Source organism: Nicotiana sylvestris, chromosome 11 (genome assembly GCF_000393655.2).
Source record: "Nicotiana sylvestris chromosome 11, ASM39365v2, whole genome shotgun sequence".
Taxonomy (NCBI): Eukaryota; Viridiplantae; Streptophyta; class Magnoliopsida; order Solanales; family Solanaceae; genus Nicotiana; species Nicotiana sylvestris.
In genome coordinates, this window is record NC_091067.1 from 82,306,312 (window position 1) to 82,331,679 (window position 25,368).

At 38.8% G+C, this 25,368-nt stretch overlaps 1 protein-coding gene across 1 annotated transcript; it reads left to right on the forward strand.

The window, feature by feature from the left end:
• Nucleotides 1–13,289: 13,289 nt before the first annotated feature.
• On the forward strand, nt 13,290–13,847 carry LOC138881243 (uncharacterized). The gene has a single exon (XM_070161455.1). It carries the CDS (start codon nt 13,290–13,292, stop codon nt 13,845–13,847), a length of 558 nt encoding a protein of 185 aa, XP_070017556.1.
• Nucleotides 13,848–25,368: the final 11,521 nt, after the last annotated feature.

Genomic DNA, 25,368 nt, shown 5'->3' on the forward strand with positions numbered 1-25,368 from the left:
AAAAATGCCCCAAAAATGTCAAAAATATCATGCATTGCATATTAGATTTTGTGTTCATATTTTAGGATTAATTGATTAATTAATTGCTTTATTAAAATAAAAATCACAAATTATCATTCATTTTACATTTTTAGCTTTTAATGCTAGATTAGTAATTCCCTCTTTATTAATTTAGGATTAATTAATTGGTAAATAGTACAAATATATTATTAGTTTAAATTTATAATTTAGATTAATTTGGGATTAAAATTAGATTTTATTAATTTAGTTAGGGTTCTTTAATTAAGGAAAAGAAAAAAGAAAACAAAAGAAAATACAAAAAAAGAGGAGGAATTAAAGAAAGGCTCGAAATTGGGCCAAATTTTCATGCCCAAATCCGCCCATGTCCAGCCCAATTCCCTTCAATACCCGGTCCAAATTCCCCTTCTTATCAAAATGACCCCATTTCACCCTTCCTAATCCCAGTCGTTGATCATCATGAATCCAATGGCTAGGACTGGTCGATCATTTACATAAAAATGTCCAAACCATAGCCCCCATATACCCATCTCATTTCATCTCTCGTCTCTCTAACAAGAAACCCTAGACGCCGTAGGATTCCCTCGTCGGCTCCGCCGCCCGGAAATTGCTCTATGGCGGCGGAGCATCACCAAACAACCCCAAATTCACCCTCCACACTCCTCACTACCCCTTGAATACTAATCCACTACCAGCTCTCTCTATATCACCACCCAAATCCGTCAATTTCAGAGCTGAAATTTAAACCCAAAAATCCTAAGTCGCCCAAAAAATTCCAAACTCACACCATAGGAACCTCAACCTCCCATCACCACTGTCCTACCCTTGATTTCCCAAAAATTCCCGCCTAATTCTTCGAATCCTAAATCTACGAAGAACCAGAAACCCTAGTTCTATTTTTTCCTTTCTTTTTCGAGTTTCTTCGGATTGCTTCCAGACTCGATTTAGTTTTAAACTTATGTTAATCAATCGTTCTCAACAAGAACCATTGGTTATCATATTTTGGAGCTATTTCGGAGACATCCTGAACTGCCAGCCCCCTCTTTTGGTATATTTTCTAACCTTTTCTTTGTCTTCTTTGTGTTTATTCTTGTTTTCGTAAAGTTGCATGTGTATAGCCATGGTTTAATTTAGGTTGTTTATGTATAAGTTATATTAGTTTACTGTTAGGATAGTATTAAAATGATTCGAAGCATGTTAATTGTTAGAAGAATTAGTTTATTTGTTAGTTTGCTTGATTTAATCAATTATAAATTAATTAGGTTAATTATTAGGTTTTCATTATCTCTTTGTTTTCTTTGTTTATGCCATGTTTGTTTGTTTTAATCCAGTTATTGTTTGGGGTTAATTAGATGAACACTTTTATTTACTGATTAGGTTAGTCTTTATGTTTAAATTGCACCATCTCGATTATGTTTGTCATTTTTTGATTTGGATTCTGATTCCTTTTTGGCTCTGCCTCTATTTGCCATAAGTTGCAAATAACTAGAGACTTGTATGGGTTTAATTGAACTTAAAATAAACTTAGGAGGACTTCAAAAATTTTAGAAAATAAATATCTAGGGAAAGGAAGGTTCTAGAAGGAACAATTGTCCAAAATTGGTTAAAAAAGATGCTGAAAAACTGGACAGCTGTCCAATATTGTCTGTCATAGTGTGCTGTACTACTCAGAATTTAGGTTAAGAATATTCTTTTAGATGCTATTAGGGACACTCTATAAAAGAAAAGAAAACCTGCACTCATACACACACATTCATTAGCATATCTTCACCTAAAAAAGCTCTAAAAACAAAAGAGAAAAATTTTCTGAAATTTTCTGGCTAAAACATTAGTCTTCTAGTTAGAGTTTCTGGGCTGGTTTTCTCTGAATACTCTGATTTTTGAGAAGTATAAGTGCTGGTCCCTTGGTTTCTGGGTTGATTTCCTACGGCTGCTGTTTGGGTTTTGGTTGTTGCACCATCTTTAAATTTCAATCATCTGTTCACTTGTTTTGTGCCTGGTTTTTTGTTGTTTAAGAGATCTATTTTTTTTCTGGTCCATTTTGCTGTAATCAGGTATTTACCTTAAATCTAAGATTCAGTTTTGGCATGAATAAGTTGATTGCTTTATCTGTTCTATGAAGTCTTGATCCTCTCTCCTCATATGTTGATTTCTTTACATTTAGCATGTTAATTAGCAAACCTTGGTTCATTTAAACTCATGAGTGTTTCTTCTGTTATTTGATGTTTTGACATGAAAAGAGCAAGAGTCCATGGCTCTACTATATGATTATTTGAACTGGAGTGTCTATTTTATAACTATGAGTCTATTTCTAAGTTATATTGATTCTGAACTTTGATTGCTGAAGTTGTCTTTCTTCCTTCTTCTACTCACATGATAATAACATAGTGCTCTGTTTGAGGTGACTTTGCTTATGGGCGGTAACTTGCGGATTTGGCCACTAGTTGGCCAAATCAACATGTTTTTCTAAAGCCAAAAGCTGGAATTGGGGATGTTACTACTACGCTGAAATTGGTGGCACCAGGTGGTGAATCAGGCATTGGTTGGATCAGTGATATCCAAAAAAGGGCAAAAGTTCACTAGGCTGTCTACTTTCTCAAACATTATTAGTTGATAATGTAATAGATTAGTGGTTCTTGTAGCAATTCATGTATTAGGTATTCCAATGTAAATTCTTCTGATTGTCAAAATTGCCTTTACATTATTTGTTATAGCATTGCTTCTTTATTAGTGTAAGCATAATGTTGCAATGGCTAAGGCTATGAGCCAGATCTTTAAAGTTAAAAGGCCTATTTCTGCGATTCAAGTTGGGCCATACTCGCAAATGAGCCCAATTGGGAAAAACAATCTAAAACAAGTCTGGGCCTAGGCCACTGGGCCTGGGCATTAAACCCAATAGCTTGGCTCAGTTATAAAGCTTACCTTGTGAACTATAGTGTGAACTTATTTCTTTTTATGTCTTGCAAATCACATGTAGTGTAATAAATGTTAAAAACTTAGTTTTCTGATTTTCCTTACATAAAAGTGGCTTGATTTATAATTTTGGATAAATGTGTATGTTGTGTAAGTCTTGTTAGCTTAAGACGCAAAGGTAGACAGGCGCAACTAGTAAATATTCGTGACTGGGCTAGCCTGATGTTAGCCCAAGATGAGACAGCCATGGTCAAAAATCTGACTTGGCAAGGCCTTTGAGTTTCTTTACTTCTGGGCTAAATTCTGAGCCCAAGCAGCCTCAACGATGAATTTTCCCCTGACCAAATAATCCAATGGGCTACTGCTGTCTCAATTCCCTTATCCAAAATGATTAAAGGTGTAACACATCTATCCCAAGAATGTATATAATTAGTAGCCTTATATTGAACTTCGAATTAATTTTAAATATGAACGTTCGTATTATTGCTTTAGGCGCGTAAATTAACTATTATGACCATGAGTATGATTCCCGTGGTATAGTCATGATACATTATCCCCAATTTGGATGTGCATTTCATGCGACCTGATCATAACAACTCGAACAATAATAAAATAAACATATCGCAAATCGCAGGTGCATTTCATGTAGTGTGATTTGCGGTGTGTTCCAAAATGGCAAGTGTACGACAAATGTAACTTGTTCAAGAAATAATTTCATAAATCCTAAAAGCGGTTTAAAATAATTAAAAGTAGTTATAAAGTTAAAAATGCACAATAGGTTTAAAACAAGTAATGAATCAGATAATTAAGCCAATCATTGATAGTTAAGCGACCGTGCTAGAACCACAGAACCCGAAAATGCCTAACACCTTCTCCTAGCTTAACATAATTCCTTACCTAGATTTTCTGGTTTACAAACTTTTAAATAAAGTCAAAATTCTCCTCGATTTGGGATTTTAAAATTAAACCGGTGACTTGGAAAACAATAAATATTCCAAGTGGCGACTCTAAAATTAAATTAAATAATCCCATATCGAATAATGTCACTTTAATTGGAAAAACTCCCCTATATCTTCCCTCGGGTAAAAAAGGAGGTGTGACAGCTCTGGCGACTCTGCTAGGGATTAAGAACCCCGAATTTTTGGTTTAGGGTTCAAGAATTCGAGCTTAGAATAGCTGTTATACTTGGCTTTATTATCTGATTTTTACATGTTTGAGCTTAATGTGCTAAATACCACTTTTAACCGCTTTGATATTGTTTGGACTGTATATAAATTGTTACGAAACCCTCTTCTCTCTGAGTCTTCTAAATCACCTGGGAAGTGTGCACTTCGTGTGACTTCGTTTCTATTAGAGTCATATCCCAATTTTAGAACGAGGTTCGGACAAGTTGCAAAGCCGGTGAAGCTTCTGTATTCCCGGTACGCTGCCCCCTTAGCTCGAGCTGTTCGCTCGGGTAAGCCAGGTCTTGAACCATACACCCAGGTTTTTAAACCTAGAATAACATAGCCTCATGCCGGATCCCTAGTAGGAACACTTATTTGTATCACGTGCATTTGACTTTGGGGACTCAACATAGGGGTTGGGTCCGTCTAGGACAGGTGCACCTGAAATCAAAAGACCATCCTGGTGCATTTTACTTACTACTTGTGCACTTATTTGCTTCGGATTGCATGTTGACCGACTTCTAGAATAAGGGAGAAAAATTTTAAAAAATCAAATCAAGGTATGAGAGAGATAATTACCCGCCTTTGAAAAATCTGGTGTCCAAAATATACCGAAACTCTACCGAAATTTTAAAAAAAGAGAGAAAAAAGAAAAAGAAAAAAAGAAGGGAAAATTATTTCAAAATATTTCATGTTTTTCGGTTGCGTCAAAACTTCCCGAACTACACAGGTTTGATTCTCACCAAATGTGGGATACGTAGGAAACCCTCATCGGGTGCAACCCCATTTTTGCAAAAATAACCCAAAAATATAAAATATTATCATTTTTGTCATAAATAAAGTTAGGCGATGCTATTTTTGTCTAAATAGCCAGAAATGTCTGGACAGGGCGCTGGAAGGCTGTTTTTGCAAGAATGGCCACCTATGGTCTTTTTCAAATGTTTGGCCAATTAGCAAACACAACCCTAAAATCTTCCTTCCTGAAGTGCTGAAGGGCCATATTTGCAAAGGTGGTTTGTTTGAGCAATTTGTTTGAGTCACAATTTTGCAAAAAATAATAATTTTCCTTTTTGGGTCAAAATAAATCATGGGTTTTTAGCCAATCACTTTAAATAAATGTGCAGGATGAGCAATATTGAAAATGAACCTTTCAAAGTTGTAGAGGAAATCCCGATAGGACTCCATATATGGTGGAATAACCTGTGGGAGGTCAACAGAGGTGCTGTGATAAAAGGTTTAGGTGGGCTCACCAGTCTCTTAAAGATTAAACCAAGGGTGGACATAATTGAAGCTCTGATACTGTTTTTGGACCTGGCGCACAATGTGTTTCATTTCTCTGATTTTGAGTTAACCCCTACACTTGAGGAGATAACAGGCTATGCTGGCCTTAACGGGAATCTAAGGAGTCGATAACCAGTGGAACCAAGAGCTGTAACCCCTCAAAAGTTTCTAGATCTTCTGAGTATTAGTCGGGAAGTCAAAGGTAGAAATTTGGCTGAAGGATTTTGCACTTTCTACTTCCTATACCACCGTTATGGGAACCCCTATGGTTTTGAGGCTCCGGATACCGGTTTAAGTCATCAAGGTAATAAAGGCAAATGGGAAGCACGCTGGGGATTGACCTTCGCAGTGGCATTCTTAGGTACTCTAATCTGCCCAAAGGGTGATGGACATATAGAGTTGGGGCTCGTGGGAGTGGCTAACTTCATGATAAAAAAGGCTAATGGCACTATTATACCAATGATTCTAGTAGAAATTTATCGAGCTTTAACTGTTTGTCGAGCTGGGGAAAGTTTTTTGAGGGTTGCAACTTACTTTTACAAATCTGGATGGAAGAACATCTTTGCCACCATCTGGGGTACATGAACTATGGTCTGACTGGTCTCTATTGCATTGAGGAACAAGCAAACCGGGTAAATGGTCATGAGTTTCCAGAAGGTGCAGAAGAATGGTTTGCACATTTGGGTTCTTTGACTGCAAGCAAAATTGAGTGGACATTCGGTTGGCTCCCGGTCAACAAAGTTATCTATATGTCGGCCGGAGTGTGCTTTCTTTTATTAATGGGTCTTCGGATTATTCAACCGTATGCTCCACACAGGGTTCTGCGCCAGCTAGGCAGGTACAAAACTGTCCCTTATGATGAAGATTTGAGTTGACAAGTCATTGAACTAGGTCCAAAAGCTGCATTCCCGGAAGAAAAGGTTCGCCAGATTTGGCATCAATGTAGATTTCTGGAGCTACAAACTCAAGTACGGGATTTTTCCAAGGGTGAAGTAGAGCCTAGCTACACGCCCTGGTATAGTAAAAGGGTTCAAGTCCATCAATTGCCTAAATGACCCCTCAAAAGGCCCCACGTACAATAGTTCAATGATGGGGCACACGAACAATGGAATTGGTTGGCAAAAAAGAAAAGATATAGGGCCACGATAAGCAAATTAGAAGGAAAAATCAGAGATCTTAAATTTGATAGTAGTGTGCAGGCCGCTGCTGATGAAGGAGAGAAGAAAAAGTTGGCCCGAGAAAACGAAGCCCTCCGAGCCCAGATTCAAAAGATGAAGATAGCTATTGAAAACCTGGGAAAGAGCCAACAAATGAAAGACTTATAAACAGTCTTAGGCGGAAAGTATGTGAGTATGGGACTGATTTGGAAAAGTTTGAAGGTAGACTAGCAAAAGCCCGGACAAAGTTGGCGAAGAACGCAGAAGGATAGGCAGAATTTGTTCAGCAATTAAAAGGAAAATAGGATAGAGAGGTCGCAAATCTAAAGAAAAAGCTAACTACCCTTGAGAATGAAATGGCTCAACAAACAAAGAATTTCAAGGCAGAGAGGAAACATTGTTATGCACTAATGTCCCGACTGGAAGAGGACATGCAACAGTTGCAGGAGCAAAGCCATAATGACACCCGAGTTCTGAAAGCTAGATCTCAACAAATTAGGCACCTTCTCCAAGAGAAAGGCATCATTAGAGAAAGGATTAGAGGAATTGCTGACTATATCATCATGGAATGCCATGAGTGTGAGGATATGACTAGATCCACTTTCTTCGCCGTAGTGATGACTTTTGTTCGCCATATAATGGATGACAAAGATCTCCTTGCATGTAGGCCCGCATCGAGACCGACTGATGTCCTCCGGGCCTCTGGAGTAGTATTGGAGGCACTTATGTATTCCTAATTTTTCTTTTCGAGTCTGTATTTTAGTTTTTTTAGAGTCTGTTAGTCTGCTTTGAGTATGTTTTTATTTTTCAGTCCTTAAGTCTATATGATGGAGTCATTGTAATAAAGAAAATTAGAAGTTTTTATTTTAATGAAAATTTGAAAAACCCAAAAACAGTTTCTTTCTTTTATTTCGCATTTATCCTTTGAACTATGTAATGATCTGATTCATGCGACGTCGTGATACGTTGGCAATCCCCATCAGATCCGGTCATAGCTATAGATAACTCGAATAAGAGAGAAGATGATGAAAAGAGGACACAAGAAAAAGAGAGAAAACAAGAATAAGAGAGAAAACAACGCAGAAGAGAGAGTGCAAAGAAAAGAGAGCAAATAATGAAAAGCGTAAAAGAAAAGAAAAGATTCAAAGATCTGGGAGGTCACAAAAGTTGGGATGAGACACACAACCGTTGCAAAATATGTAGAAAAACATTTAACCGTCTAGGTGAATTGCATTCCCCAACGTGCGATTTCCTATGTGTTAATTGTCTCAAACTAACTAGTTTGTTGTGTATGCTGTTGAGAACAGGTTCTATTTTTTAGGTGGTTGGTTTTGTGGTAACTTGGCTTTGCACCCTTACTTTACAAGATCCAAAGGAAGTTTCAAAATGACGTTAGAAAGTCATCTACTAATGATTACCCCCTTAGAGGATAACCTGTTATCAGTTAACCCGACGTCAGATTTAGCAACTGCTGAAGAGAATTGGGCACTACGCCTCTGCATATTTGAAATGTGGGACGCTTAGTCTAACGGTAGAGAGCCACCTAGTTTAATAGCTGGTTTTCCTGAGCTGATTCCCAGAACAAGTGGAACCTCCAACATCCCTATAAATTACCCGGTCACCCCATTTGGATACCCCCTATGTCAGCCCATTTCGCCGAAACGCCTTCTGAGGTTTGCCCCCAGGCACTGATTTTGGGAGTGTCTTCCAACATATTCACCACACTACTAACCTCGGCTACGGCACAACCAACATTGCCCAGGCCAAGTTTTGAGCTGTCATCCTTTACTTTCCAAATAACACCATTTTAATCGGACATGGCTAATGTCACCCCAAACTTTTACCCTCAACAACCTCGGTATGAGTTTATTACGAGACAAGAGAGAACTATAAAGAATCCCGAGCAATAAGAGATCACTTGGAAAAATAAAAGCATAGAACAAAGTCTCAAGAACATACAAGGCCTAAGTGGCCAAAAGAGTGTCTCCTACGCTGACTTGTGCATGTTCCCTCATGTTCATCTGCCCATCGGTTTCAAGACTCCCTAGTTTGAAAAGTATGACGGACATGGAGACCCCATAACACACCTGAAAAGGTATTACAATCAGTTAAAAGGAGCTAGCGGAAAAGAAGAACTCTTGATGGCTTACTTCAGGGAGAGTATAGCCGGAATTGCATCCGAATGGTATATGGACCAAGACATCTCCCAATGGCACGTATAGGATGACTTGGACCAAAACTTTGTCAAACAGTTCCAGTACAATGTGGACATAGCTCTGGATAGAAACTCTTTGTCCAGTTTCAAAAAGAAGTTTTTAGAGAGCTCCCGAGAGTATGCTATCAAGTGGCGTGAACAAGCTGCCAGGGTGAAACCCCTAATGGATGAGATCGAGATAGTCAGTGTCTTCTTGAATCCCAAGAGGCTGATTACTTCTAGAACATGATGGGTAAGCCGTTTGCAGAAGCCATAAAGAATAGGGAAATGGTAGAGAATGGTTTGAAAACGGGTCGTATCCTGAGCTAGTCGGCTATAAGAGCCACCTCTCAAGCAATCTAGAGCAGGTCAGGGGCTGCAGCAAATCAGAAAAAGAAACAAAAAGTGGAAATGATGGCCTCAAGTCTGAGAAACCTCTGTCAACCCCGAGGTTACTTTGGTTCCTCTTCAAGCACCCCGCAACATTACTACCCTCACCAAGATGCACCATACACCATGACTCATCAGCCTTATGCAATAATGAATGCCCAGCCATACGCTCAGCCACAACAACACTATAACCAGAACCGAGCTCCACCTCCTAGAAATAACCTACCTCACCAAGCTCCATATAATCCCCGTCTACCACAGAATAATTTTCCATATAACGCTCGTGACCGTGAACAACCCAGAAAAACCAACTTCACACCCATCAGTGAATCATATTCCAGCCTTTTCCCAAAGTTGGTCCAAATGGGTTTGTTGTAGCCCGTACCTTCAAATAGGAAAAACCTAGAGTCACCCTCCTACCGACCCGGTACCCGATGTGCTTATTATTCAGGGGCAGAAGGGCACGACACTTAAGATTGCTGGACCCTTAAGAGACCGGTCAAAAACTTGATAGAACAAACGCGGGTAGTGTTGAGGGATGAAGAGGTCCCCAATGTAACCAATAACCCATTTCCAACTCACAACAATGTGCCAGTTATTCGGATGATTTGTGAAGACAGAGAGTTCGACCCAGCTTTGAAAGCTATCATTGCTATTGCCGATGTTGAAAAGAAGCCCAAAGCAGCAGCAAAGCAAGCTAAGGATGAAAAGAAAAGTAGCTCCACTCTTCAAAGCATAGAAAAGGTTGTGGAAACTAAGACAAGGGCATTACCCCCTAAAGATGTCATTCTCTATGTTCCCAGGGTCCCTAGAAAAGAATAGTCTGTGTTGAGTCCTCCCAAAAGGTTCGAGCAAAACAAGGTTACACTAGAGGTACCAAAGATGTATATACCAAAGGGGACTTATGTGGCGCGGAGGCCGATAATTTCACACAGGTAGACTGAGCCCGTAGTTATCAGCTGCGCACCACAGAATCCTATGAAGGACCCCACTGCCGTCCTCTAAAACTACAATAAAGCAGTGGTAATGTACAAGTGAAAAAAAATCATGGGGGAAGTGAATGAAACGAACCCATCTGGAAAGTACCTCAACTTGGAAGAATTGGACAAGACCAAACAGAAGCATTTTTCGCTTAAAAAGCCAGTCAGTGCTGAAGAGGCAGAGAAATTCTTCCGAAAAATGAAAACCTCAAACTACGCCGTGATTGATAAACTCAGAAAGTCCCCTTCTCAGATCTCACTTTTTTCCCTGCTGATAAACTCGGATGAGCATCAGAAAGTGCTATTAAAGACGTTCAATGAAGCATATGTTCCAGCCGAGACCACAGTTGAGCAATTGGAAAGAATGGCAGAACAATTTTTTTGAAGTCAACCAGATCTCCTTCAGTCGAAATGACTTGCCACCAGAAGGAGCTACCCACAACAAAGCTCTTCATTTGACCATTAAGTGTGAAGGATACTACATGAAAAGAGTTATGTTGGATGGCAGATCTGGGGTTGACATCTGCCCTCTCTCGAAACCATAAAGAATGGAAATTGGGACTGAAAGGATTAGTCCCAACAATGTTTGCATACGTGCATTTGACGGCGTCAAAAGGGATACGATAGGGGAGATTGATTTGATATCATCCCGGTGGATTTTGATGTAACATTTTAGATTTTGGACATGGACACCTCCTACAATTTTCTCCTAGGAAGGCCTTGGATCCATGTAGCAGGGGCGGTACCCTATAGTCTCTACCAAATGGTTAAGTTTGAACATGAAAACCAAAAAATTGTGGTCCACGGAGAAGATTAGCAATCAATTTATAGGGACCCGTCAGTCCCATGTCTGGAGGCTAAGGAAGGTAGCGAGCACATAGTCTACCAAGCTTTTGAAATCGTGGTCGCAGACCAATGTGAGGAAGGAACCCCGTTTCCTCAACCTTTCTTGTCAAACGCGTCAATCATGGTCGCTAGTGAAATAATCAAACATGGCTACAAGCCCGGGAAAGGGCTCGAGGCATCTTTGCAAGGCATTACAGAGCCCATCACCTTGACTGCCAGTGAGAGCTTCTTTGGCATCGGTTTCCGAGCTACAGAAGCTAATGTAAAATGGGCTAATAAAAGTAAGAACAATGGGTGGGTTCTGCCTTAGCCAGTCCTGCATCTCGCCTGAACGTTTGTTAAGCCAAGGTACATAGAAGAAGAGGAAGAGGCCTTCATGGCCAAATAAATTGAAGACATCTGTGGGCAATGAGGCAAATGTTATATGAGGCTCACATGGTCTAGCCAGGTGAAGGCTCAAGCACTGCTGAGGTGCAATATATGGGGCCCAATGCCAAGCTTTAAAATTGGAAGGCTACTCCATTTCCAGTCAGGCGGGAATTTCGGTAGTTCTGTCTTGCCATCTTTTCTACATTCCGAGTTATTTCAGGGTATAACTCAAATGTTTTTGGTTTATTGTATTTTAAATTCTGATGTAAACCCTTCTATCTTCAAATTCAGTGAAATGAAATCAATATTTCATCGTCTATGAATATCTTTCTTTATTCTTTCTAATTTTTGTTATTTTTCTTATCTCTCTTTTCAGTTCTAATAATGCGGACTTAAATAATATGACATGCTTGTGGACTTCATGTCCAGATCCTAAAACGCTGTCTAACTGTGCAATAATGAATCCAGAACTAGAATATGATGAAGATGAGGCGTTTATGGAAATAAACTGAGAACTGGAACAATTTGAGAATAAACCTAAGCCAAACTTAAATAAAACTGAGCCGATTAATTTGGGTAGTTCGGAAGAGGTCCAGGAAACCATGATAAGCATTTACGATGATGAAAGAACTAGGAATGCATTGATCTAACTTTTGTTCGAATTCAAAGACGTATTTGCTTGGTCCTATGATGATATGCCAGGACTGAGTGTTGATTTAGTGGTGCACAAATTGCCAACTTACCCCGGTTATCCCCCTATCCAACAAAAATAGAGAAAGTTTAAAATAGACATCAGTGACAAGATCAAAGAAGAAGTCACCAAACAGTTGAAAGTGGGTGTGATCCGAGTTGTTCGATACACCACATGGTTGGGTAATGTGGTCCCAGTGCCAAAGAAAGATGGGAAAAACCGAGTGTGTGTTGATTATCAGGACTTGAACAAAGCAAGCCCTAAGGACAACTTTCCATTACCAAACATCCACATCCTTGTTGATAACTGTTCCAAACATGAGATACAGTCTTTTGTGGATTGTTATGCTGGGTATCATCAGGTTCTGATGGATGAAGAAGATGTAGAAAAGATGACTTTCACCACACCTTAGGGTACTTACTTCTATAGGGTCATGCCGTTTGGTTTAAAGAATGCCGGGGCAACTTAAATGAGAGCTATGACTGCCATCTTTCATGACATGATGCACCAGGAAATTGAAGTGTATGTGGATGATGTGATCATTAAATCCAGAACGCAGGATGGCCATGTGCGAGATTTGAGAAAGTTCTTTGAGTGCCTGCATAAGTATGATTTGAAGTTGAATCCATCTTAATGCGCATTTGGAGTACATCTGGGAAACTTTTGGGGTTTATAGTCAGTCGGAGAGGTATCGAGTAAGATCCAACAAAGATAAAGTCTATTCGGGATTTTCCACCTCAGAGAACCAAGAAAGAGGTTATGAGTCTATTGGGAAGGTTGAATTACATCAGTAGATTCATTGCTTAGTTGAATTCCACGTGTGAGCCCATATTTAAGTTGTTGAAGAAAGATGCGGCGATTAGATGGACATATGAGAGTCAGGAAGCTTTCGACAAAATCAAAGAATATCTGTCGAATCCGCCAGTGTTGGTTCCACCCGAGACTGGAATGCCTTTGTTATTGTACTTGACAGTGTTGGAGAATTCATTTGGATGTGTTCTCGGGCAACATGATGTGACCGGGAAGAAAGAACAAGCCATATAATATTTGACCAAGAAGTTCACTAGTTATGAAGCCAAGTACACTTTGTTGGAAAAAACTTGTTGCGCCGTAACTTGGGTCGCTCAGAAGCTTAGGCATTACTTATTAGCTTATACCATCTATCTCATAACTAGATTGGATCCTTTGAAGTATATATTCCAAAAACCGATGCCCACAGGAAGGTTAGCAAAATGGCAAATCCTGCTCACCGAGTTTGACATAGTCTATGTCACCCGCACGACGATGAAAGCTCAAGCCTTGGCGGATCACCTAGTTGAGAATCCTGTTTATGATGAATATCAACCTTTGAGTACCTACTTTCCGGACGAGGAAGTAAATTCAGTGGAGGTAATTCCAAAAGACACCAATGCTTGGAAAATGTTCTTCGACGGAGCTATGAATGCAAAAGGTATCGGGATTGGGGCAATTTTGATTTCGCCCACTGGTCAGCACTGTCCAGCCACAACCCGACTTTGGTTCTTTTGTACAAACAACACTGCTGAGTATGAAGCCTGCATTAGGGGTATAAATATGGTAGTTGACATGGATGTGGAAGAATTATTAATCATGGGAGATTCCGACTTGATTATTCGGCAAGCTCAATGTGAACAGGAAACTCGGGACATCAAGCTTATCCCATACAGGCAACATGTTGAAGATCTTAGAAAACGATTCAAGTTTGTTGAATTCAGGTACATCCCTCGATTCGACAATGAGTTAGCTGACACGTTAGCTACTTTGGCCTCGATGCTGCTATATCCGGGCAATGTCCACATTGACCCGTTGGAGATCCAAATCTGAGAAAGACATGGTTATTGCAATACAATTGAGATGGAACTAGATGTTCAGCCATGGTAACATGATATCAAAAGATTTTTGAAAACAAAGGAATATCCCGAGCAAGCCAGTGGAGACCAAAAGAGAACCATTAGAAGGCTCGCTAGTGGTTTCTTCTTGAGCGGAGAAATCTTGTATAAAAGGACTCTAGATCTGAACCTTTTAAGATGCGTGGATTCCCAAGAGGCTAGAAGAATCATGAATGAAGTGCACGCAGGAGTGTGTGGACCCCATATGAATGGATACGTCCTTGCAAAAAAATCCTTCGGGCAGGTTATTACTGGTTGACCATGGAAAAGGATTGCTTCAATTTTGTCCGAAACTGTCATCAGTGTCACGTACACGGTGACCTGATTCATGCATCGCCTTCAGAACTGCATCCTATGTCGGCACTGTGGCCGTTTGTTGCTTGGGGTATGAATGTCATTGGGCCAATCGAGATGAAAGCTTAAAATGGGCACAGATTCATTTTAGTCACCATTGACTATTTCACGAAGTGGGTTGAGACAGTCACTCTCAAAGCTGTCACCAAGAAAGCGGCGGTGGATTTTGTGCATTCCAGCATTATCTGTCATTTTGGTATTCCTACGACTATCATTACGGACAATACTGCAAATTTGAACAGTCATTTGATGAGGGAGATATGCGAACAATTTAAGATCACGCATCGGAATTCTACACCTTATCGGCCCAAAGTTAATGGTGCTATTGAAGTAACGAACAAAAATATCAAAAAGATCCTTAGAAAAATGATCCAAAGTTCTAAACAATGGCATGAAAAGTTTCCTTTTGCATTGTTGGGATATCGCACAATCATGCGCACATCAGTTGGGCAACACCCTTTCTATTGATTTATGGCAAAGAAGCCGTAATACCCGCAGAAGTTGAAATTCCATCCTTTCGAATCATCATTGTAACTGAGATTGAGGATAATTAATGTGTCAAGACCCGTCTAGAAAAATTAACCCTGATTGATGAAAAGCAGATGGCCACAGTTTCTACGGGTAGTTATATCAACAAAGAATGGCCCGCGCCTACAACAAGAAAGTGCGGCCCAGAAACTTTGAAGTGGGGCAACTCGTCTTGAGGCGTATTCTCCCGCATCATAGGGAAGCAAAAGGAAAATTCGCTCCAAATTGGAAAGGTCCGTACATTATAAGGAAATTGTTGCCGAAAGGGGCATTATACTTAGGAGACGTTGAAGGAAATGACCCTGAAACAGCTATCAATGCGGACGCGGTCAAAAAGTATTACATCTAACCCTTCTGTGGTACTAATATTCTCTTATTGGGATGATGGAGTCTTTCATTTCCACTACCCAAACACTGTTAACCCTTTGCAACCCCTTTAAGCCGGTTACCTTTCTTTGATTACCCTCTTTAGAACTCGAAAATATTGTAAAAAAAAAGAAGAAGAAAAAAAGAAGAAAGAAGAAGAAAACAAAACAACAAAAAACCAAAAAGAAAATAAAAAACAAAGTTTCGTGAACTACGTTCGACTTGATTCCGCAAGGATACGTAGAAAGCCTCTCTCTGGGGTTCAGTCACACCAAAACAAAAATCCACATTTCTCCAAAGTTGAAACTGGTGCAGAAGTTATAATGGTTCGGCGATGGTTCACCTGAAAGATTTCAAAGTTGTAATTAAATCCAAACTCTTTTTACCCCAAATCCTGTTCAAGTCCTTCCGATCAATCGGTAAAGATGTTCAAAATTGGAGGATGTAGTTACTTGAATCTGATACAAAAAAATGAGAGAAATAAAATGAGAGAGTCTTATTGGTGAAAACCCACACGGGCACCATAAGGCAATGATAAGCAGAGAAATTAAAAATGAGAGAGTCTTGTTAGTGAAAACTCGCAAAGAGCACTATAAGGCAACTGTGAGAAGAGAAATGAGAAAGATCAGTTGGTGAAAACCCGCAAAGGGTGCCACTGATAAAAAAAGAGATCCCTTACAACCATCAGTACTGATAGAGTCCTGGTAAGGTTTCTCGGTTTTGAGGTATGGGTTATGATGGGTTTTTGAGAGTTGGATGGTTTGCACAGATCAGGTATCCAGTCCAAGAAGCATGTCATGTCTATTGACATCTGCATGCACTCCAGATAAGTCCTTCTTTCCTTTCCCCAAAAGGGACACTTCTCGTTTAAATTCATTATCGTGCCCGTTGTTTACTTTTCTTTGAATCCCTTTCGGTCTAATTCTCCTCCGAAACTAATACAAAGAAAAGATGGCAAGATTGGTTTTACTAGGTTTTGTCTGATAGAAATCTAAAATTCAAGAAAAGCACCCAGCCTTAGCAGGTGCGTCAAGTCGACCTTGACTGGCCATGATGACCGATGCTCCAGAGTCAAAAACTCTTGAAAGGAAAAGAAATCAAAGTCAAGTGACCATAAAGGCAAAATAAGATGAAAAAGCCAAGCCCCACACGACCATCATGTGGAATTTTGGAAAGTCAAGATCCTTGGGTTTAGAAATGAAACCAATTTCCAGAGAGTCAGCAAGCAATGGAAGTTTTTATTGAAAGAGCTGGGCCAAGATCAAGTGATTGAAACAATCAAGGCCACAAAACCAACCACCGTTTCAAACTGACAAATTGTTCTTTGTTTGAAAAGCAAGAAAACAAGTGCAATCCAAAGCAACCTTGCAAAAAACAGGTGCAACCAAAAAGAAACCGCGCGAGGGCTAGAAACAGCTTTGCAGCAACAACCCAAAAAGGGAAGTCTCCTCCAAATTCTTTCCCGCATTTTTATTCATTTTTTCTTATATAAAAATAATGCTAAAAGTGAAATGAAAAAAAAGAAAGAAGAAAAATTTAAAACCATGGTAGCATAGGATCTCCAATCTCTAGCTACGTCTTTCCCAACGTAGTGTCCCATTCCCTAATTGATGCCAATATAACCTGGTAATCTTTCCAACATAGGGTCCCATCCCCTAGTTGATCCCAGCATAACTTGAGGACATTTTCCGGTATAACCCGATGACTTTTACGGCATAACCGGATGACTTTCCTAGCATAACCCGAGGACCTTTCCGACATAACCCGATGACTTTACCGGCATAACTCGAGGACTTTTCCAGCATAACCCGATGACTTTCCCGACATAACCTGATAACTTTTCTACCATAACCAAGGACCTTTCCGGCATAACTCGATGACTTTCCCGGCATAACCCGAAGACTTTTCCGGTATAACCCGATGACTTTCCCGGTATAACTCGATGACTTTCCCGCCATAACCCGAGGACCTTTCCGACATAACGCGATGACTTTTCTGGCATAACCCGAGGACTTTTTCGGCATAAACCCCTGATAATTTCCCGGCTAACCCGAGAACTTTTTCCACATAAACCGATGACTTTCCCGGTATAACTCGAGGACCTTTTCGATATAACCCGATGACATTCCCGGCATAACCCGAGGACCTTTCCGGCATAACCCGATGTCTTTTCTAGCATAACCCGAGGACTTTTTCGATATAACTCGATGATTTTTCCGGCATAACCTGATGATTTTTATAGCATAACCTGGTAATCTTTTCCAATATAGGGTCCTACTGTGCATCTAATGCCAGCATAACTTGGTAGTCTTTTCCAACATAGGGTCCCACTCTCTAGCTGATGCTGACATAACTGGTAATCTTTCCAATATAGGATCCCACTCCCTAGCTTTGCCAGTATAACTTGGTAATCTTTTCCGGCACAAGGTCCCATTCCCTAGTTGATGCCCGCATAACCTGGTAATCTTTCCAACTTAGGGCCTTCGATCCCCATTTGATTTTATTTTAGATATAGGGTCACCCCTCCCTAATCTCTTTTTCTCAAGGATACACAATCCTAATTTTACTACTTTCAATAAAGAAGTATTTTAGATTTTTGTTACAATAACTCACGTAATTTTCTAGTGAAAACTAGGCCAAAAATATTTCGTTCTTTTGTTTGTTTTGCTGCCTGAATAGGTACCGTCAGGCATGAGGTTTGAGATGACCAAACAAAGAAGTATCGATCCAGGATTAAAGAAAAAGAACAAAAAAGAAGAAGTGAACTCTAACTGTAGAAGCGAAGAAAAGATGTGGACTGCTCAAGATATGATTGAAGTCACAAGCTTTGCATGTCCCTCCTTGATCCGAAAAGCTGAAGAAAAATGAACCAGCGGTTACAGCTAACGAGCATCAAGATACGGATCAGAGTCTGCAGGATGAACCAACCAAGACTCAAGATCAAGCTTTAGAAGGTTTATAGATAGGAATCTTGTAACTCGTAGTTGATAGGCTCAGCTTAGTTTAGTTTTTCATTTTTCATTTTGGTGTAATAAGGAGCTCAGCAAGCAGAAACAGCAGCAACAGCAGTAAAATCACAGTTTCTCGGTAGTCCCAGCTACCAAAATTTCCAAAACTACACTGACCTGATTCCTTTATTGCCAAGGATATATAGACAACCTCCGAAGCAAGGTTCGGTCAGACTTTTCCGCAAAAAAATGCTTCCCATAGAGTTTCAAACGGGAAAAAATCGCTCGTAGTTCCTCATTTTATCTTTGCCCGAAAACTCTTCGTGTTTCCGAGCAAAGAGGGGTAGCTGTGAGCATGTGATTTTTGCCCTATTAGAAATACTCCTACAAAATTAAAGAAGCAGATTTTTTCCAAATTGTTTTCAATTTTGTAGGTTTTTTATTAATTGTTTGTATTTTTGTGCACGTTTAATTTTGTTAAAATCATGAAAAATGCCCCAAAAATGTCAAAAAGAACATGCATTGCATATTGGATTTTGTGTTCATATTTTAGGAATAATTGGTTAAGTAATTGCTTTATTAAAATAAATATCACAAAAATATCATTCATTTTACATTTTTAGATTTTAATGCTAGATTAGTAATTTCCTCTTTATTAATTTAGGATTAATTAATTGGTAAATAGTATAAATAGATGATTAGTTTAAATTTATAATTTAGATTAATTTGGGATTCAAATTAGATTTTTATTAATTTAGTTAGGGTTTTAAATTAAAGAAAAGAAAAAAGAAAACAAAAGAAAACACAAAAAAGAGAGGAGGAATTAAATAAAGGCTCGAAATTGGGCCAAATTTTCATGCCCAAATCCGCCCATGTCCAGCCCAATTCCCTTCAATACCCGGTCCAAATTCCCCTTCTTATTAAAACGACCCCGTTTCACCCTTCCTAATCCCAGCCGTTGATCATCATGAATCCAATGGCTGGAAACTGGTTGATCATTGACATAAAAATGTCTAAACCAAAGCCCCCCATACACCCATCTCATTTCATCTCTCGTCTCTCTAACAAGAAACCCTAGCCGCCCTAGGATTCCCTCGCCGTCTCCGCCACCCAAAAATCGCCCTACGGCGGCGAAGCATCACCAAACAACCCCAAATTCACCCTCCACACTTCTCACTACCCCTTGAACACTAATCCACCACCAGCTCCCTCTAAATCACCACCCAAATCTGTCAATTTCAGATCTGAAATTTAAACCCAAAAACCCTAACTCACCCAAACAACTCCAAACTCACACCATAGGACCCTCAACCTCCCCTCACCACTTTCCTACCTTTGATTCCCAAAAATCCCCGCCAAGTTATTCGAATCCTAAATCTACGAAGAACCAAAAACCCTAGTTCTATCTTTTTTTCCTTTCTTTTTCGAGTTTCTTCGGATTGATTCCAGACTCGATTTAGTTTTAAACTTATGTTAATCAATCGTTCTCAACAAGAACGATTGGTTAGTATATTTTGGAGCTATTTCGAAGACATCCTGAACTATCAGCCCCCTATTTTGGTATATTTTCTGACCTTTTCTTTGTCTTCTTTGTGTTTATTCTTATTTTCGTAAAGTTGCATGTGTATAGCCATGGTTTAATTTAGGTTGTTTATGTATATGTTATTTAGTTCACTATTAGAATAGTATTAAAATGATTCGAAGCATGTTAATTGTTAGAAGAATCAGTTTATTTGTTAGTTTGCTTGATTTAATCAATTGTAAATTAATTAGGTTTTCATTATCTCTTTGTTTTCTTTGTTTATGCCATGTTTGTTTGTTTTCATCCAGTTCTTGTTTGGGGTTAATTAGATGAACACTTTTATTTACTGATTAGGTTAGTCTTTATGTTTAAATTGCACCATCTCAATTATGTTTGTCATTTTTTGATTTGGATTCTGATTCCTTTTTGGCTCTGCCTCTGTTTGCCATGAGTTGCAAATTATTAGAGATTTGTAGGGGTTTAATTGAACCTAAAAGAAACTTAGGAGGACTTCAAGAATTTTAAAAAATAAATATCTAGGGAAAGGAAGGTTCTAGAAGGAACAACTATCCAAAATTGGTTAAAAAAGATGCTGAAAAATTGGATATCTGTGCAACATTCTTTGTCACAGTGTGTTGTACTATTTAGAATTTAGGATAAAAATATTCTTTTGGATGCGATTAGGGACACTCTATAAAAGAAAAGAAAATTTGTACTCATACACACACATTCATTAGCATATCTTCACCTAAAAAAGCTCTGAAAAGAAAAGAGAAAAATTTCCTAAAATTTTCTGGCTAAAACATCAGTCTTCTAGTTAGAGTTTCTGGGCTGGTTTTCTCTGAATACTCTAATTTTTGAGAAGTATAAGTGCTGGTCCCTTGGTTTCTAGTTTGATTTCCTATGTCTGCTGTTTGGGTTTTGGTTGATGCACTATCTTTAAATTTCAATCAGTTGTTCACTTATTTTGTGGCTGGTTTTCTGTTGTTTAAGATATCTATTTTTTCTATTCTGGTCCATTTTGTTGTAATCATGTATTTACCTTAAATCTAAGATTCAGTTTTGGCATGAATAAGTTGATGGCTTTATCTGTTCTTTGAAGTCTTGATCCTCTCTCCCCATGTGTTGATTTCTTTATATTTAGATGTTAATTAGTAAACCTTGGTTCATTTCATGAGTGTTCCTTATGTTATTTGATGTTTTGACATGAAAAGAGCAAGAGTCTATGGCTCTACTATGTGATTATTTGAACTGGTGTGTCTATTTTATAACTATGAGTCTATTTCTGAGTTATACTGATTCTAAACTTTGATTGCTGACGTTGTTTTTCTTCCTTCTTCTACTCACATGATAAGAACATAGTGCTATGTTTGAGGTGACTTTGCTTATGGGCTGTAACTTGCGGATTTGGCCACTAGTTGGCCAAATCAGCATGTTTTTCTAAAGCCAAAAGCTGGAATTGGGGATGTTACTACTACGTAGAAATTGGTGGCACTAGGTGGTGAATCAGACATTGGTTGGATCAGTGATATCCAAAAAGGGCAAAAGTTCACTAGGCTGTCTACTTTCTCAAACATTGTTAGTTGATAATGTAATAGATTAGCGGTTCTTGTAGAAATTCATGTATTAGGTATTCCAATGTAAATTCTTCTGATTGTCAAAATTGCATTTACATTATTTGTTATAGCATTGCTTCTTTATTAGTGTAAGCATAATGTTGCAATGGCTAGGGCTATGGGCTAGATCTTTAAAGTTAAAAGCTTGTTTCTGCGATTCAAGTTGGGCCAGACTCGCAAATTAGCCCAATTAGGAAAAACAATCTCAAACGAGTTTGGGCCTAGGCCATTGGGCTTGGGCATTAAACCCAATAGCTTGGCTCAGTTATAAGGCTTACCTTGTGAACTATAGTTTGAATTTTTTTTATGTCTATCACATGTAGTATAATAAATGCTTAAAACTTAGTTTTCTGATTTTCCTTACATAAAAGTGGTTTGATTTATAATTTGGGACAAATGTGTATGTTGTGTAAGTCTTGTTAGCTTAAGATGCAAAGGTAGGACACGCACAACTAGTAAAATTTTTTGACTGGGTCAGCCTTATGTTAGCCCAAGATGAGACAGCCATGGTCAAAAATAGGACTTGGCAAGGCCTTTGAGTTTCTTTACTTCTGGGCTAAATTCTGAGCCCAAGCAACCTCAACGATGAATTTTCCCCTGACCAAATAACCCAATGGGCTACTGCTGGTCCAATTCCCTTATCCAAAATGATTAAAGGTGTAGCACATCTACCCCAAGCATGTATATAATTAGTAGCCTTATATTGAGCTTAGAATTAATTTTAAAAATGAACATTCGTAGTATTGCTTTAGGCGCGTAAATTAACTATTATGACCATGGGTACGATTCCCGTGGTATAGTCATGATATATTATCCCCAATTCGGATGTGCATTTCATGCGACCCGATCATAACAACTCGAACAATAATAAAATAAACATATCGCGAATCGCGAGTGCATTTCATGTAGCGTGGTTTGCGGTGTGTTCCAAAACGACAAGTGTACGACAAATGTAACTTGTTCAAGAAATAATTTCATAAATTCTAAAAGCGGTTTAAAATAATTAAAAGCATTTATAAAGTTAAAAATGCACAATAGATTAAAAACAAGTAATGAATCAGATAATTAAGCCAATCATTGATAGTTAAGCGACCGTGCTAGAACCACGGAACCCGAAAATACCTAACACCTTCTCCCGGCTTAACATAATTCCTTACCTAGATTTTCTAGTTTCACAAACTAATAAATAAAGTCAAAATTCTCCTCGATTTGGGATTTTAAAAATAAACTGGTGACTTGGGATACCATAAATATTCCAAGTGGCTACTCTGAAATTAAATAAAATAATCCCATATCGAATAATGTCAATTTAATTGGAAAAATTCCCTTATATCCACCTTCGGGTAAAAAATGAGGTGTGACAATGAATTTGAAAATTATTTTAGTATTTTTAAAAATGCTAAAATAGTGAAGACAATATTTTACTAATATATAATGATCTAATTACTAATTAACACCAATTAATTACTTAAAAGTAGGTATTATTAATTAGAAAATATCTTTAACATATATATTAGAATTAATAAGTGTGAATAAATTAATTTTTAAAAGGAGGGTCAAAATTGGTCGTCAATAGCTACCCCTCTTTGACCGGAGACGATGAAAGAGTTTTCCGGCGAAGAAATCGAACCAAGGCCAATTTTGCCCCGACCTCAGGAATACATTGTAGAGATGGCATATAGGTTTAAGGAAGATTATGTGTTTTAGAATTATAGGAGTTAAGGAATATTTCGGGAAAATTTTGGAGAGTTGGGGCTGAATTCTGGCTTTGAATTGCGTACATACATCGGGCTTAAAGAGGATCAGGCCTCATGTTGTTCTAGAGTGATGATTTGAAGGAAGTGATGCTTGTAGAAATTGCCCCAGTATCATATTATGACGATATTGTGAAATGAAAGATTTGGTACCCATGATAGCTCTGAGTTGCGGCTTGATTTGAAAGATTTGAAGAATCTAATTTCCATTGATCGTATTTGAGTTTGAGCTTTGATCCTTGGCCCACTTATGAGTTTGTTGTCCCTAATAGCATTGTCGCTTGGGTTGTTGTTTAGAAGAAGTTCCACATTGTGATGTTTGTTCATGCAAAACAAAACATACGCATACCCATATATCATAATGCAAATATGTTAAGATGTGATGTAAATGATGCAAGAATGATGATGCCTTGCATCGATGGCCTGGTTTTGAAATACTTGTAAAGGATTTCCTAGTTTCTTTTCGGCTATATGAGGAAAAATTAAGTAATGAATAAGAGAAGATAGTTTTGAGAGAGTGGCGAATCCGTCATTGCCCCAGTGTGCTCCAGAATTTCCTTGTATCCCATTGGTCCTGCATTCAAAGAAAAATTCTTAGAAGGGGGATTGTCAGTTTGTGTCGACCGTAGTCCTGACTTTGCCCGAGCTTGGTGATGTCACGCCATGAAGTTCGGTTGGTGGAACGGTAGTGTTTTTAGATAACATTTTAAATATCGTTTATCTTATGGAAAATGCCGTCGTTCTGGAAGACACTTTCCCGTGATGTCAATACTCTAAGATGCTTCTAATGATGTGTCTTCTTGCTGCTGCGATTGCATCCTAATCTGAACTAATGCATTACAAAGGTTTTCCTAGGGTTATGACCAAACCTTTTCAGGTTTCCTACGTATTCATAATGGAATCAAGTCTGAGCGTAGTTCGTGGGTAACGATAAAGAAAATATGATGATGATGATCGAGCCTGACTCAGGCAACATACATTTTCGAATGTAATAAGGTCAAAACGTAGTTTAGTTACAATATATGCAAAATGATGAGATTGAAAATGAAATGGCCGAGTCTGACTCAGACTGATAAGCATTTACGATGATGAAATAACTAGGGATGCATTGATCTAACTTTTGTTCGAATTCAAAGACGTATTTCCTTGGTCCTATGATGATATGCCAGGACTGAGTGTTGATTTAGTGGTGCACAAATTGCCAACTTACCCCGGTTATCCCCCTATCCAACAAAAAACAAAGAAAGTTTAAAATAGACATCAATGACAAGATCAAAGAAGAAGTCACCAAACAGTTGAAAGCGGGTGTGATCCGAGTTGTTCGATACACCACATGGTTGGGTAATGTGGTCCCATTGCCAAAGAAAGATGGGAAAACCCGAGTGTGTGTTGATTATCGGGACTTGAACCAAGCAAACCCTAAGGACAACTTTCCATTACCAAACATCCACATCCTTGTTGATAACTATGCCAAACATGAGATACAGTCTTTTGTGGATTGTTATGCTGGGTATCATCAGGTTCTGATTAATGAAGAAGATGCAGAAAAGACGACTTTCACCACACCTTAGGGTACTTACTTCTATAGGGTCATGCCGTTTGGTTTAAAGAATGCCGGGGCAACTTACATGAGAGCTATGACTGCCATCTTTCATGACATGATGCACCAGGAAATTGAAGTGTATGTGGATGATGTGATCATTAAATCCAGAATGCAGGATGGCCATGTGCGAGATTTGAGAAAGTTCTTTGAGCGCCTGGATAAGTATGATTTGAAGTTGAATCCATCTTAATGTGCATTTGGAGTATATCTAGGAAACTTTTGGAGTTTGTAGTTAGTCGGAGAGGCATCGAGTTAGATCCAACAAAGATAAAGTCTATTCGGGATTTTCCACCTCCGAGAACCAAGAAAGAGTTTATGAGTCTATTGGGAAGGTTGAATTACATCAGTAGATTCATTTCTTAGTTGAATTCCACGTATGAGCCCATATTTAAGTTGTTGAAGAAAGATGCGGCGATTAGACGGACATATGAGAGTCAGGAAGCTTTCGACAAAATCAAAGAATATCTGTCGAATCCGCCAGTGTTGGTTCCACCCGAGACTGGAAGGCCTTTGTTCTTGTACTTGACAGTGTTGGAGAATTCATTTGGAAGTGTTCTCGGGCAACATGATGTGACCGGGAAGAAAGAACAAGCCATATACTATTTGACCAAGAAGTTCACTAGTTATGAAGCCAAGTACACTTTGTTGGAAAAAACTTGTTGCGCCCTAACTTGGGTCGCTCAGAAGCTTAGGCATTACTTATTGGCTTATACCATCTATCTCATAACTAGATTGGATCCTTTGAATTATATATTCCAAAAACCG